The sequence below is a fragment of the Ischnura elegans genome, chromosome 1, assembly GCF_921293095.1.
Source record: "Ischnura elegans chromosome 1, ioIscEleg1.1, whole genome shotgun sequence".
NCBI lineage: Eukaryota > Metazoa > Arthropoda > Insecta > Odonata > Coenagrionidae > Ischnura > Ischnura elegans.
The window spans coordinates 83,026,784-83,044,039 of NC_060246.1; the positions used below are offsets into that span (position 1 = coordinate 83,026,784).

General features: G+C 38.2%; 1 protein-coding gene across 1 annotated transcript in view; it reads right to left on the bottom strand.

Moving 5' to 3' along the window:
* Positions 1-11,752, bottom strand: part of LOC124155816 — a 59,021-nt gene extending 47,269 nt beyond the window's left edge. The window contains exon 1 of the mRNA XM_046529984.1: positions 11,018-11,752. Coding sequence (XP_046385940.1) covers positions 11,018-11,752 — 735 coding nt within the window. The remainder of the gene's footprint in view (positions 1-11,017) is intronic.
* Positions 11,753-17,256: the final 5,504 nt, after the last annotated feature.

Here is a 17,256-nt window from a genome sequence, read left to right on the forward strand (position 1 = left end):
AACACTCCGTTACTGTTTCGAACTCCGTCAGTACCTGAGAACATTTTATTTTTCCGCGTAATAATTGAGATATAATGTAGCATTGGTTATTGATATCTATCTCGTCTCTGATTTTAGTGAGATAGTTTATCATTAAATAATTTTCGCTCGTTAAGAGCGTAATGTTTGGGTTAGAGAGGCTGACATCGTCAAAAATTGTGAACATTCGACTAGAATCAATATCATGTCTATCGAATTGTGTGAGTACTAAATAGTCATTTTCACTAACTCGAGGCTTGAAAATTCAGATGGTATTTAATAGCATGGGTCATACGTTAGATTTTAACGGAAGAATTAACAATCGAACAAAAAATCTTTATAACTTTTGCACTCTTCGCGGGTTAGCCAGTCAACTTATGCACGTATTTTTGATATCGATAGCCTACTCAGCCCAAATATCGATTTTAGTGGAACCTCATGGACATTTATGAATAAAATGACGTTTCATTCCTTATCTGCCGTAATTGGCGAAATGGTAAAGTATTCTTAAGTTCCCGGCCAAAGTACGTTTAAGACAACTGTCTATCTCTTTATAAAGGTCTGCAAGTCGGGGTAACAGGTACCAATGTTCAAGTTCAAATTGTGACATATCTTGCCCTAGAAAAACTATAGTGAATTGAAGGTTTAGATCCACATAGTTCTGGATGCTCTTGCTTATTAAAATTTTGGATCGGAGGGCCACTCCTTTTGGGAAGATTTTCGGGGAATGCAAACTAGTTGGGGACCGATCAATTCATTATCCTTCATGAATTGTTGGGCATTGGATGGCCATTGGATGGCCATTTAGTCCTCCCCTGCCCTCGTAGCCATGCAGAGGGGATCTATACTGGAACATGCGGTGCCCCGTGCGATGGAGAAACAAGCGGACGAGGGTTGGTCGATGGAAAGGGTATGTCGAAGGGCGATGCACGCTCCCCGGATGAAGTCGTGATTTATAGGTCGTCTAAGTGTATGCGTTGCACGTGACCGGAATGAGTGACGTCGCTTGCTTCGAGCAAGTTGCGCTGCATCGACGTTCATGTGTTGAACGGCGACGAGAGGAAATGAATGTGTAAACATAGCACCAAGGAGGTTGAAGGGTAATGGGAATTGCCCTTAAATCGCATGGACTGATGTTTATCAGGGATGGCGATAGATGGTGTAACATCAGGCAATTTTTGTCTTCGAAAACCTCTTTTTCCTTTAAAAATTCTATTTTCTTTTATCGTCTTCTTTCGTCAAAATCTTTTTTTTTACTGACTTTCCCCTCAACAATCTCCATCTAACCTCCCAACAACTTCTTGGCAACGTTTCATCCGTCATAACATAACAGAACATAAACATAAAATCAATAACTGTACTCATTGATTATAAAAATAAATATCAAACGTTACAATGGGAAATTAATCGCCATATCCACTCGGCGAAAAACGTTGCATGGTCTATCATGTCAGCTGTTTCTAATCTTACTATGTTTCCGCACAGCGGAAACGAGTACCCAGGGCGGGCTCGCTGGGCTTACAACCTGGGGGCCCTGTCTGCAAGTCCGAGACTTTTCTCCCTCACCTCAGGAGGGGAAAGCAGAGGAAGGAACAAAGGATAGGAGGCGCCGCCGCGATGAGAGCCCGACGATGCCCCCATGGATAGGGATAGGGAAGGAAGGAATGGAAGAGGGAAATCCCAACGCCGGCGGCGTGGGCTACTATTAACGAAAACACGATTTGCTGTTCCTACAGATATGGAAGAATATTTTTTAAACCAAAAATATTCCACAGATTTTTCTGTTGATTCTATTTCCATACAGTCCACTTAAGTGCAAAGCATAACCTAAACAATGTACCAAGAAGGAAGATTTTTGGCACAAGAATAATTGGATATGTCGCCACCATACATTTAACCTCCTTGCCCATTACTGGCCACAACTTGGTGTCTATTATTCAAGGCTTGATGTTTTATCTATGAAAAATGTTTATTCCAACACTAATTCCGTGTTTTGCCTTCGGCACCCATCTGAATATTGCATGTCACGTTCTTTCCCTTGACCTTACATGCAAGCCGTATGATATTCAAAACAATGTCTCAGTCCTCTCTTATCAGACTTGACCTAGCAATACGTTGATATTAAATTTTATCGATTATTTTCTTTTTCGATTGAAATTTTTTGATGGAAATCGATTTTAGGTACTGCCCGTCTGTTTGCTCCATACCCTGAGTCAATTCTGAGATCATAAAATTTCAATATTGCATTCAAAAACTCAGCCAGCCATGCATATGAAGTTCAAAAAAAATCCTTTGTGCTACCTAAATCAAGTTTATTTTCATCTGCTGAAATATTCAATCAGAATTTATTTCCATTAAAGAAATTTCCATAGTTTACTTTCACTAGTAAAGAGACATTAAATTTTCTCCCAGTGAAATGTTTGTGATAGATTTCAATTTGTATTCTTTAATCGGGAGATGTTGGTAGGAAATTTCATTGGAAAAGTGTTGTGCAACCTGGGTTGACGCAGACGATAGGAGTAGTTAGTTACTGATATTGTTAAAGCTGCACACTAATTTAGACATTTGAGTTGACTTCGGAAACATCGTCCAAAATATCTCATACAGGATTCAATTATTTAGGGTCCCAATGAACCAGTTCTTTCGAAAAATAGCGAAACAATTGCATTTATGTCACGAGAATCGCGAAATAGTTTTGAGAATAAATGAAAAGTAGGTCATGATTCATATGGCGTTCTCCAATGTTGATTGTACGTGAAATTATATAAAATTGGGCGAGTAAATTGTGCAAAAGCTCAATAAAATTCTACAAATGGTATATTTCAGAGGCATGGAGTAGGCTCAAATTCCCGTGACATAAATATTCAGGTCATTAAGAGCTGCAAAGATGGGATGTTTCAACGGTCACGCTATGCAAAATCTATATCATATGACCCAAACCAACAAAAGTTCCTAATAGTGTCCCAGATGACTGAGCCTTTGCATTCAAAATTTACTACCAGTATCCACTATCTTTTTTCCCTTCAAAATTATGTAACGAATGCCTATTTTTTGTTTAGAGTGCCGACTGCTTTCTATGCATTCAAATTGCTTTGGAGAGTTCAAAATCACAATAAAGCTTTTAGCCTAAAATGTCAAAGGTCAGACAACCGTATTCTTTTGTCTTCGTTATTTTTGTCATCAGTTGTAAGGGGTGATACTCGCATATGCGAATATGTGTTCATATGCTCCCTCAAGGTGTTGATTGACTATCGAACAAGTTCGTATTATTCAGGTATTTTACTTTATTTAGGTGAAATATGAAATTGAATTTGTTCAAAATTTTATAAAAATTATTTATTTGATAAAGGTAGAACGATTTCTAAGCCAATTTATCAAATTCACTGAAGTCGTCGACGACAAATCAACTTTAGATGCTCTATTTTGTATCGTGTAATGGTTTTTGAAATTTTCCAAACCTTGAATAAAGAACTTTGGGGACAGAACTAAATTTTTATTCATAAATAATTACCATTGATTGTACGATAAACATATGGGAGAAAATACATCTACATAAGGGAAATAAAATGAATTATCGTAGAGTAGTGAGTAGATTAGAACGTTAACATTAATAGGGTGCTGATTGTCTATTCAAATAGCCCATGATCAAATACGGTCAGTGAATTATTATTGAATCATTCCAGTTTTTTAGAGAACGTCAGTAAAGTATGATTCCTATCCTAGTATTTTCTCTTTGATCTCTGATTTTCTCTTGAATATCCACGAAAATAGCCATGTGACAATTTTGAACATATTCAAATAAGTTCAACTGATTCAGGCGTGTTACATGGAAGTTCGACACATTGAAATGACAGGTTGTTGCACTTTTTCACAATAATTTAATTCGAACGACGCTTATCAGCTCACGGAGACATCATATGGTACAGGTCTTGCGGAAAAGTGAAATTACCTTTCATCTCAATGAAACAATCGATCATCACAAAAAGGCATATTCTCAATTTTTTTCAAAATTAATGAAAAATACTTCTCTAATATTTCCAAATAACATTAAGTCATTGATTTCTGTTGTGAGTACTTTTATGATCAAAACTTCCCTCTTAATTTTTTGCGTTAAATTATATTTTTACGTACAAGAACAAGTCCTTTGAAAATTTGACATATTTTTCCTCATGCAACTTATTGTATGGGATCGTATTTTTTGTGATAAGCGTACATAAATAAAAGCCAACCTATAGCGTTAAGCATTTAAAAAAATATCCAATCAAATATTTTTTTCATGAATGGATGACCCTTTTCGTTGACCTATTCCACTAAGTTCTTTTTACGTATAGTGCATACTTGTTCTTTAAAGCTATATTTTTGTAATTACGTCAGATACCTATTTTAAACCTTATTTCAATTGCATCAAATTAGTGAAAGTAAATGATGACGATGCAAGCGCTGCATTCATGATACTTAAGTGCTAACAATGAATTATTTCTTCGAAGAAGTACTTCACATAGGAGTGCCGCATTGTATACATTGTTTTCAATATTATATTCATTGTTTGTAATATATATTGTTTTCAAAATGAGCACTAAAATGAGAGCCATTCAGCCTATTTTAACAAAAAAAGTGTACCCGCTACTGCTGTAAATTTATCAAATAGTGAATTTATGAAATTATGTCGATGAGCCGTGTCAAGAGGATTAATTCAATTTTTTGTCAGTGCATTCATCCATGAAAATCGCGACTGCTCTCACATAAAAACTACTTCCAGCCCATGCTCAAGAGTTCAAAATTGGCCCAATACCGATTGACTACCTTCAGTTAATGATATGATATCTTTCCAATCGTACTTTAGTTCATCATTACGATTTTATTACACAAATTCAAAACTGAAACTTTCTTTCTCAAATATGTGTAGATATTTCCGTCCACTTCGTCTAGCCTATACGAGACTCATATTCAGTCAGGCACATCAACAACAACGGAATTCGTCATCAGTATTACGCTACAACCAATGGTGTACCATCGAATGACGTCTCGATGTTCAATTCCATCTGATGCAATATTGCGATCAGTATCAAAGAAAACGCATGAATAATCGCCCAAGCTACTACCACCAAAGTATTCAACTGTCATTTCTTCTGTCTCTGTAACCTTTCTATACCATGTATCTTGCGTATTCTAGTTCATTATCTTCATTACTTGCTTGTATTTTTTTTTGTTTCTTGAGCCCGGTGACCGTAAAATTATACCCATTTTCCCAGAATCTCCTGTTGGTTAATGTTTAACATGCAAACTACATTAATTTTTTTATTGTCTCATGAATAGTCTCATGGTCTCATCGAGGGGTTTGCGTTTAATGGCAATAGTCATCCTTATCACCTGCATAACAGCACTCCTAACTATCCACATATGTCTCGAACAAATGACCTTCGAATTAATAAACAAAGAGCTTTCGCAATCTTCTCTTTTGGATCCAACTAATTTTTTTCACCTATCGACAAGTGTAATCCTCTAGAATATGCATGTTACGATTTATTTCTTTGCAGTAGTTAATGTCCATGATAGTGACTATGCTGCGACTATAGCTGTGATAGCAAGATTATAAATATTATTTTTATTTAAAAATTCATCAAAATTAAAGGAGTCAAATTGGTAATCATTTATCTTGAAAGTAGTGGATTCGTTTTTATAATGTTGAGACATTCAGCGCAATTATCCTTAAAGAAAGCTGGATCGAACTTCGTGAAGGTAGCTTTATTTGATTGCTTTTGGGGATGTTGCGCACTGCTCGACCGGAAATTGAAACCGTAATATATTCCAACGTAGCCGGATACCCCGCCATGATAAATCACGTGTACCGTCAAGTGAGTTGCTAGGATACAAGGCGGTATTGTATCACTACGCAATTGTGAGTATATGGAAATCATTTTCGATTTTTTCGTATTTGCACTTGTATGTTAACTATTTAAAAGTAAATCGTCAAAAATCCCAGAAATGGAAAATCTAGCTAAAAAAAGGAGTAAACTTGGTTTATCATCATTAATATGTAGAACTTAAAGGGACTAGGTTCAAAATTCGTCCTGATTATTGACTTTATTATGGCTGTTGGTGATGCGTTCATGAATAAATTGTTTTTATTTTACTCTCTTAATTTTGCAGCTCATATAACAAGATAAAAATTTAAAACAAATGAAATCACATTTGAGAAAAACTATCCAGATCTTTAAAGTCTGATTCATCTCGGGATTCAACATTGGCTCTTTAAAACACCTAATGTAAGGCTGTAATTACCGAAAGTGGAATTTTGTCTCATTATGTCTAATAATGAAGTTGTTAGAAATAGTGAGATGATTGGATTTTTTAAAATGATGTATCAACGATCGGGGAAGGTAATTCACTGGAAATCGATGAGGTGTAACATGTGTTGAATAAATATACTTTTTCTCCAATTAGAATCGTTGCGGAAAGATATAACCTGTGAGCAGTGTCATTCAAATTTACTGTCTCTGTCTGCTACAAGTACATGGAATGGACGTCTGTCCGACTGTCTGATTGAATGAATGTATTGATGAAATGCATTCGTTAACTCTCTTGCATTCGGCATTGACTCAATATCGATTGAATTGCTCCCCGAAGTGATCCGAATGAATTTGATTGTGGACCAACTGGAAGGAACAGAATGAAAAAAACAATCGAGGCATGAAGGGTGATAGCGTAGAGAAGTTCCCCGTGAATAAGGCACTAGCAATAAATGAAATACTTGAACATCATTGATAACAAGGGGTTTACTAGATTATCATTGAGATCAAGATTTTTCAAATATATTCCATCATAAATTACGCTTTCATTATGGAAAGACAATTTTTTTTACTTTTTTCAAAGTTAAATCCTTATTGTAACGCTTCGGCTGTTGAATTTTTTATCATATCAGTGGGCCAAAGTGCATTTTTCTACAGCTCTTGCTGCGCGTTTTGTCGTATGATCGTTTTAAGGATATGATAAGTAAATGTTTGAAATTATTACCTTGGAAATTACAAAAACCGAGAGCGATTAAAACAGCTTTCAATAGAAATCCATCACGTGGCATGAGTATTGGCACTATTTATCGCTTCATGCTCTTGTTTTCTTTGGGAATTCTTGTTTTTGAAAATTTATTTGGTATTCTTAAATTAATTGCAAGATATGTGTCTTGTGTTTCGTCCAAAAGGAAGCGTTTCCTGCAGCAAGAATTCTCTTGTGCTATGGTGGGAACAAACAATAAAAAATAGATAAGGGAATACAATACAATATCTAATAAAAGCTTTTAATTTGGATCCAAGCTACACCAAGAAAGTAATCAGGTGTATTGGGCCATTTTCTTATTTGAAAACATGCTACTTGAATCCAAAATTATTTTGTGAATTGGTGTAAAAGTGATAAGCAACCTTTAATCCAATTACACATTGCCTGTTGATAACAGTCAGGATTTTATTTCTTAAATTAATTGGTAAGCATCTTCAACATATATTTTTTCAATGAGTTGACTGAGAGTTATTAGGATATCGATTTTATACAATGGCACCAATTTGGCATTACTCCAGAATAAATTTTTATGCTAATATTCTGCACTGTAGCAATGACAAGAATTGAAAATTTTAATGCTTAATAAATACCACAAATAGTTAAATTATCCATTTAAAAGTTGAACAAATCTTATCAACCATGTTTTACATTTTTAGTATCTACTGCACTTTGATTAATCTAATCAAAATTTATTGAATTAAATCTCTGGTGAGACATTTCTTCCGCGGAAGATGAAGGAAAATAGGCTGCATGTTACTAAATTTCTGTAATTGGTAAATGTTTATCATTTTAGGGATATTTCCTAGCAGATAATCTAATCAAATAAATATGAAATGAATACATAATTTAAAGCATACGGTACCACATTGCAGCTCGTAGGATGTGCAATGCACTCGAAAAACCTATTTTGCTGGCGAAGCTGTATGTATGAATGATATCGTATGACCTGAATTGACTACCCTTTACTGAACAAGTCAATATTGGTCTCCTTCCATTTAGGTCATCTCCCAAGGGAGTGTTTAGGTGTTGAATCCGTAGGACAATACATGTCCGCGTGCAAAAAAACTGCTATTTAGTCCTTATCGAATTTTAGCCGCAGGAAAGAGACCCATGATTACCGTAACTAGCGGTTATTTTTCGTGAGTGGAGTTGTGGTCACATTCCCCTCGTCTTTATTGATATCTCTATCTTTACAGCCTTAGGGTCATTGATATTGTGCTTACCCGTACGAAGCACCATATCTTCTGAGACACATACCCTACTCGTTTTTTCCTTTAGCCATTTTGTATTATCTGCTTGAGTAGCTGTAATTTAAGGCTATGTAATAAGTTCATGTAATCAATGAATCGCCTTTTAGTAAAAAAATCTCCTTCGCTAAATATGTAAAACGAGGATTACCGATTACCTCTTATGAATTATATAATTGACGATTTACTCGCAAAAATAAGGTCGTGAAGTGAAATAAAAAAATTCAATGAATGCCAAGTGTGAATCTGGTAAAGAATATTTTCATCTGATTTTGATCCAAGCTTTTTCCAGCAGCCCTTATAGCAAAATTAAGGCCTGATTTTTATAGTTTCCAAACTAAGAGTTTTTATGAGTGGTAAGGGAGACATAAAACTCCACTGGAAAGAACGTTAACCTTTAGGGCAACTTTATGGACTGTCTGTCCCAAAAGCAAGTCGATAATGAAAATACATCCATCCCTCATTCCTTCTTCTTGGCCATAACATGATCCCACCCAAGTAAAAAAAGACATTTGTTGTTTACCAAGAATACCCTACTTGCAATTCAACTATTCGGTTGAAGTCCTTCAAGGCTATCATATTTATATCTGAGAAGTGTGAAACATAAGTTTTTATTTTCGTACTTAAATTTTGATATCATGGTCAGCTGCTTATTCAAAATTCTCATTTTTTCATTCACCTAAATTTCCGAGGTATTTGTTTTCAAGTGTATTGTTTACTACTCATCGCGTTTTACTAATTGACTCGCTTTTGCTCGCTGCGGGGGCTCTGCCCTTCCAGACCCCCCGAAAAAGGCCTGCGGCCTGTTATGGTCACTGTAAAATGTCTTACACTTTTTATTTGCCATTTGTTACTCAAGCATCGTTTGCGTTTAAGTTGGCTCGATTAGATATAAGCAGTATTTCGACTTTCAAGTAAAACAAGCGCATGGTACGTAGGCTACAATATGAAATTAAATGTATAGAAGCTGACGTTTTTCTGAGGGACTAAAAAGATAAAATAAATTTCTACGAGTCTGACATAGTCTCTCAATTATTCAATACAAATAAAAAAAACGTTGAGACCAAGTTCCACTGTAACACCCAATTCATACGTAATATAATAACATAATGACTTTACGTATTACAATGAAAAACACGTTTATTAATTATTTTTCACATAACTCAACCAAATTCTTGGTATATGAATAAGATGTGACAACTGTTTCCCTTCGTAAGCTTTAGAGAGAATGCTACACACAATAGATTTAGGTAGGAACTGAATATCAATATCTACTGCAAATGCGCTAGCTGGAGATCCATCACATGAATTGGGGTTAGTATGACGTATTTTATCGAAATATTATTTACCATGATCGCGAATGATACCACTTCAGAAATACCTATATTTAGAGTTTTAATGAATCGGCATATACAAATATCTCCTAACAGCTTTAATATATAACGCAATGCGCAATAAAATCATCTGGTTAGTAGCAGATGACAGCCTTTGGTGAACAAGACATTGCCTATGTGAAGATTTCGATAATGTTTGCGTGTTTATGTGAAAATCACGTTTCGTTGAGTTATTTAGCTGTAAACGGATAACATTGCACATTAAAAAGGGCACTAACGGAAATAAGAACGTAAACAAAAATAAAACGTTATCGCCATCACAAACGATGAAAATAAAATCATTTTCACCTACCTACATTTTATGGAAGTCTTGTTTAAAAGTCTTTCCACTACAATCGTGAATCACCAACAAGACACGAACTACAGTCAACAGCACGAATCATCTTTTAGAAGTGGCATTAGGTACACTTGTTAACAATGAAATTGATAACAACCACACTTTCGATGTAATATACCAAAAACAATAAGTAATTTCCTACCCTACATTCTTCCGCTTTTCATTTGAATACGCTTTGATGTAAACAACTGTTTGTTCATGTAGAAAGAAGACGTAAATAAATCGACTTTTCAAAAATTACTTTCTAAATTTCCTACCTTATCTTCATCAGGTTTTCGTTTTAATTCCTTTATCTTCGTTTCAAATTTTGCTTCTCTTGCTTGCATAAACAAAGGTTTTTATTGTAGATGAAAGCTTCTCGGGTTTCCAACCGGGTCAGGGTCTGCATGGTGTAGGCCGACGTTTCGTTGGGGGACTTTCCCAACATCCCCAGGGCTGATGATGCCGATGTCGCGGTGTTTCGATATTTATACCCTCCTCCTTCACCTAGGTGGTCTCTGATTGGTCCGGGATTTTTCCTCCTTCCTCGTCCTATTTAATGCCAGGTTCCAAGCGCTACTTAGCTGCAGTCCTCGATCTCTATTGATATTGTTGGGGTGAAGACGGATCTCCACGGCTTCTTTAGTTATACGGTCCCAATAGCTTCTTGTTCTTCCAAGTTGGGCAGTTTCTTCCCAGTGGATATTATGATTTTCCTGGACACAGTGTTCAGCAATGGCCGATTTTTCAAGTTGTCCGAGTCGGAGGTGGCGTCGATGCTCCTTCACCCTCGTCTCAATGGTCCTCTCCGTCTCTCCAATATACACTTTACCACATTCGCATGGAATTCAGTAAATGCCGGCTGTCTTGAGACCAATAGGGTCCTTGGCTCGGACTAACTGATCCCGGAGTTTGCCAGGAGGAAGGTGAATGCTACGAATATTGTGTTTAGCAAGAATCCTTGCTATCTTCCCCGAGACCGTGGAGACGTATGGCAGGATGGCTTTTGATACTGGAGACCGTTCTTCGTTTGGTTTGTCTCCTTTGTCTTGTCTAAAGGCCCTTTTAAGGGCCTTATGGACTTGGAAGTGGCTGTATCCGTTGTCTATGAAGGTCTTCTTCAGATGTTTCAATTCTCCTTGCAAATTATCCTCGTCAGAGATCTTTTTGGCCCTATGAATTAATGAGGATAGGACCGCGTTCTTCTGTGATGGATGATGGTGACTTTGCCCATTTAGGTATAGATCGGTATGAGTGGGCTTCCGATATACCTTGTGCCCCAGGGTACCATCTCCCCTGCGGCGGATGAGGATGTCCAGGAAGGGTAACTCTCCGTTCGTTTCAGTCTCCATGGTGAAACGTATGTTGGGGTGACGGCTATTCATGTGGTCGACGAATGAGTGCAGGGTATCCATTCCGTGGGGCCAAATGATGAATGTATCGTCGACATACCTGAAGAAGCACTTAGGGCGCAGTGGAGCCGAGTTGAGGGCGTGTTCTTCGAAGTCTTCCATAAAGAAATTAGCGATGACAGTCGATAGAGGCGAACCCATAGCCACTCCATCTGTTTGCTCGTAGAAGTCTCCGTTGTATAGGAAGTAGCTGGAAGTTAGAACGTGGTGGAAGAGTTCCACTGTTTTGCGGTCCAATATTCTTCCCAGCAAGGCCAGGGTGTCAATAATTGGCACTCTTGTGAATAATGACACCACGTCTAGGCTCACCATGATATCCGTCGACTGTACGTGGATGTCTTGTAGGGTTTTGACGAATTCCATGGAGTTCTTCACATGGTGTTGTGAGTGAGTGAATGATCGTTATGGGGCTTTATAGTATATAGATAAAAAATATAATCCATACCAATGCTGGCATGCATTACTGTTCTTGTGGATAAAACAATACTTGCCTGTAATTATAATGTAATAATGCAGAGGAAATAATTGCAACATTCATGAATAGCATCAGCTTGATTAAATTCATCATCAAATTAGAACGGTGAATTGCAATTCGAAATGCACAAGCCAGTCTCCTTATTAGCTTTTAGACTCATAAATTTCAAATAAGCACGTTGCCTAATTAGCGATGGAAAATAAACTAACTGTAATCAAAACGCTCATATACAATTCAATTTATTAAATATTAACAATAATAATATAATATATAAGACAATCGAGTGACTTTATTAATGCGAAATATCACCCTCGTTTATATCAATGAAGCATAATATCAATTAAATATTACATAATATTCCAGCGTTTTGATAACCTAGCACAACCATTTCTTAAATATAGTGATACTATAGGCGTAGCTCGTGAAGCATTGAAATATGATGCATGCATGGAAATGTGATATGTGTTGCCATACTTCTTTACATTGGTTCCCCGATGAAATATCTAGAAAAACCATGATCTATTCGTATTCTAGGAAAGTAAATACATGAGGCTTACAACAATAAATAATCCTCGTGTTATAGTGATTTCGTCATCATAATCAACTGATTGAAAAAATCTATCCTGCGGCAGGTTACGAAGAACAAAGCTATCTCCTCCTCCTCCTGTCCTGGGTCTCCTTCTTGGTTTATCTTTTACTTCTGTGTATCCTCACCTTGTCTGTCATTTTCAGCCACCTCCTTCGTCTCCTCTTTTTTCTTTTCACTGAACCCTCGACTGCTGTATTCAATATATTCCGTCCCTCCTAAAATATGCCCGATCCACTTCACCTCTCCGTTTTCTTATGGTTTTCAGTAATATCCATTTCTCACTTTATCTATCCGTCCTCCCTTTCAATACCTCTAACTTTCACCACCCCATATCTTAAAAGCGCTGATGATTCTCTTGTTTCCTCTTCCCAAGGTTCACCTATCGCATCTACTCAGCATAGAACTAAGCACACAACATTTCACCAGTCTATTCCTCAGTTCTTAGTCCATTATGCTGCAAATATGCCTTTCCCTTCCAATCAAATGCTTCTTTTCCCATATATATTCCTGAATTGGTCTCTATTTCATTCCTCCAAGATCGAATCAGCATGCTTTCTCAATATCAATGCTTTCTAGCATGCCCTATTCTTCCCTCTTCGATCCCCCATCGCTGACTCTCATACCTACAGTTTTCAGTTTTCGCAGCCAGTGGCGCAGCGAGGGGTTTGGGGGATAAAACCCACCCCAAAGCTCAGAGAAATTTTTAAGTTTCATATATTTTAGTTAATTGAATTGATATTACTAATAGAATAGTGTAATTATTAATAAAATATCCCTCATAAAGCCGTAAAACGCACCATTTTGAACCATTTATCTTAAAATTCAGCAATTTATTAATCTCGCATCTTACGCTTGTCCTGGTGGGTATTCCATACCCCCACACACTCCGGTATTAGTTGCACCTAAGCCCCCCCAGCCTTAATTCTTAGCTGCGCCCCTGTTCGCAGCATATATTTTTATTCCACAGTCTTTCACTCCTTCCTCTGCATTTTTATCATTAATTGAAGACTCCGGTCGTCATCGGGAAAGGTCACAGAATCAATGGCAGGCCGCATGCTTTTGCGTGTCAAGGCAAATGTTTTTCTCTCTACGGAGCGTTGACAAAGTGTATGCGATTGCGGGTGGCTTCGCAAAAGTACGCCACTGAGTAGTCCTCTATAATTCATTGAGTATCATCATTATTGCACATGGACTGCAAAAAGGTTTTATGCATTGCATAGATAAAAATGTGGTAAAATGGAAGAAAATTATTTTGTATCTGAGACGGAGACAGTGATGCCAGTGACTGTGTCAATGGCGAAAATCCTCAATAATCTTACTTCCTTGAATGGAAAGGCAATAAGGGGAATATCAAACGCGCTTCTAGCCTTGTTCGATGCCACACGTCAACTCTCTACATTCCAGCAGTCGAGCGACCAATGTGGCCGCTTTCATCGATCCATGCCTCATTTTATGAAATGAACACGTTGTATTCCAGCTGTTCCACTCTTTAGGATGTGATTCACCTTGTTATTCCTTTTCGAAACGTCCTAAACAAACACATCCCAACTTCTTTAGAATTTTTATCTCCGCATCCAATACGCCCAGTATCTTCTCCGTCCATTACAATGACTCCGTTTTCCTCCACACCTACTTCCAGAGCACTGCCAGTTCTCCCCAGGGTCCATTTTTTCGAACCGTAAAGTGCTGCATTCCATATGGGACCTTTTACGGAAACATATTGAAAAACATAACTGTGGACCTTAACATCTTATATCACCTCTATTCGAATAGAAAAGTAAATATTTATTAGAACAACATTTTACTTCTATCACGGAAACCCTATTGAACATGACGGAAGGGACTGAGTCGAAGTTGAAAAACCATTCTGAAACCTGATGCTTCTATGAAAACTCAATCATGGGGATGTTAATCACGTTCCTCACCGTGTTGGATGTCACACCATGACTCGATTCATTCCAGCAGAATCATAAATGCGGTCCTCGGATCGATTCACACTCCGTCGAGTGAAGTGTGTACACCTTGTATTTGAGTCGCTAATTAGGACCATCTCATTCCTTTTCGATACCTCGGCAACAAACATCCGAGAGATGCCTCCGCTTTTGACACGCAAAATGATAAAACGGACTCACCGCAGAGCACGCCAAGTCATCCGGGAATCCCAGCGTCCCGCTCGGTTGCATTAATTTTGCACCCTGCGGACGACGACAGCCGGCGCGGCAACAGTCCCACAGATAGCACGCGGCGGCGGTTCGTTTTGATATCTGGTCAATCCCTCCCCGCGACCACCCTGCTTTAACGTGTCTCTTACGATGTGACGGAGGACAGACAAGGATTATGGCCGGACGACGCGCAGTGGCAGAATGGACCGGCCTATTTCCATACGGACTATAAAATGGCACACAGCACAGCGAGTTTTGGATGAAGACTGGGGGAGGAGGGTTTGCATGGACCGAGTGTATGCTTCAAGGGAGGGGATGCTTAGAACCATGTTAAACAGAAAGATTTTCGGTGGTCGAGGAATTCATTTATATCTAGGACCCCGCAGGCCACCTAAAAAGGCGTGTTGCAGGACACCAGCCGTCTACGTATAAACAGTCGTGTAAAATTAACGAAGAGTATCGGCGCTTGAACGAGGGGAGTATGTGAGCCCCAAAGTCTACCGGAAAGTCAGCCCCAGGTGAACATGTTGTGGACTGATATAAGGGTCTCAGATTCAATTTTTTTTCAAAATCGGATAATATAAACCATTGCAACACCACCTGAGCCATAAAAAATAAATTATACGAAAAATTATATAGATTTGGGCAAAAAACCTTAGTGAAACTAAGCTATAGAATGCCAAAACCCTACTACATAAAATGTATCATTAGCATGTGAACATTTAAACCCCGCTGCCACTGAGCCCGGGATATGTAATGTGATAATGGGAGGTAATATTTAACTTAAATGTGGATAGCTACATTCGCATACTACTCCTCAAGCCGCCTAATAAGGCGGGTGGGAGGGGGTGTTAGGACATCAGCCGTCCACATGTAACAAGTAAATGCTCAAACAAAATTACGACTAGCATTTATTAGAGTCCTTTGTGTTTCGGGAGAAAAACGAATTCTCATATCTATCCGTTCGGAATAATAATAATAATAATATATTTATTCCACATTATGGTACATGAAATTATAACAGCTTACTTAAGCATGAGTTTTTACAAGGTGGAATATAGGCATCACTGTGGTAAGGACCAGTGTTGGGGTTGCCACCTCTTAAATTAACAAGATGACAGCTGGCTGGTGCGGCCAAAACAAAAGAGTATACCATAAGTAATGAGTCAAAGTACGCCGTTCTTTAACGTGTCTCTTTTATTTAATATCTCTCTAAATTTATCGCTTTTATCGGACCTTGAAATAAATGGGGGCTATATGATGATGCTCTCTGTGTCGCTCTTAAAGATATCTGTTCTCAATTGTTCAAGCAGTCTAAGACTAGCGCGCAGCCCCCGAGTCTCCAGCGGCTCCCAGCCTAATTCCTTTAACACCTGGGAAACGTTTCCCGTACGCCCGTAGCAGTTTTTGACGAATCGCGCTGCTTTCCTTTGAATTTTATTCAGTTTACGGATTGAGTCTTTCTGCACCAGATCCAGTATGCTCCCTATATATTCAAGGTGTCGTCGGACGAGTGCGAAATAGCACCTTTCATTTACTTTCTCATCCGAAAATCTTCCCACACTTGTCGAATTCTAACTTCTGTGGGGCTAAGCGGCAAATATTCGTCATATGCATCCCCAATGAGAGGTTCGAAATTATCGTAACTCTCAGGAATAGAACGGAGGAGAATAGGCAGATCCGGAACTGGGGCGGGGCAGACGGGGCACGTGCCCTGGGTGGCAGATTCTAAGGGGTGGCACAATTTGAAATGTTTATTTTAAAAAGTTATTAAATTTTTCTTATTAAATTATTTAACAATAATTATAAATTTATAAATTATTAAACAATAATGTCAATAAAAATTCTGAATAGCCAACATACGGTGCGCAATTTCAACTACCGCATCTCAAAAAAATAGTTCACGGATGCATTATTTTTAGTGTTGGTTGATTAGGGGCGTGGCGTCAAACTGATATTTGCCCCTCTTCCAAACTCCTAGTTCTGGCCGTGGGAATGGAAACGTGTATATCATTAAAGCCGATAGGCCTTATTACGAAAAAGGTAGTTCTAATTGAGATGAGAACCGGTCCGTGGCAATTAAAAAAATGCAGCATGTAAATTTACCCTCACCGGTTGAATACTTAAATATTACTTTCGTTATTTTATCCACAAACCACCGAATACTGCTTTTACGGGCCATATTATATCGGGGTTATTAACAAAGTCAACAATTGCCCGTAATGAACAACCATTCCCTGAATAGGGGAAACATACCCAAGCGGGACTCGAAGCCGTGACTTCTTGTTTGGCAGGCGAAGACTTTAACCCGGCGCCACTGAGGCCGGCAAAAATTTGCTGATACCGGGACTCAAACTCATGACGCACACGGTAGGCGGCCTAGACCGCTCCGCCACCGCCGTATTTCTAACATAATAGTAGTTATAATGACTGACGCGGCCTCCGTTTACAATGCAGATCTCCTCTGCGCTTCCTTCAAACTAAAAAACAGCGTAGAAGCTTGGACACGCTGGGGCAAAGTATTCTGTCGGGCTAAGCAGCCGTAAAGCTGCGTGTCGGAGGAAATAATAGGATCATGTTAACCTTCTCG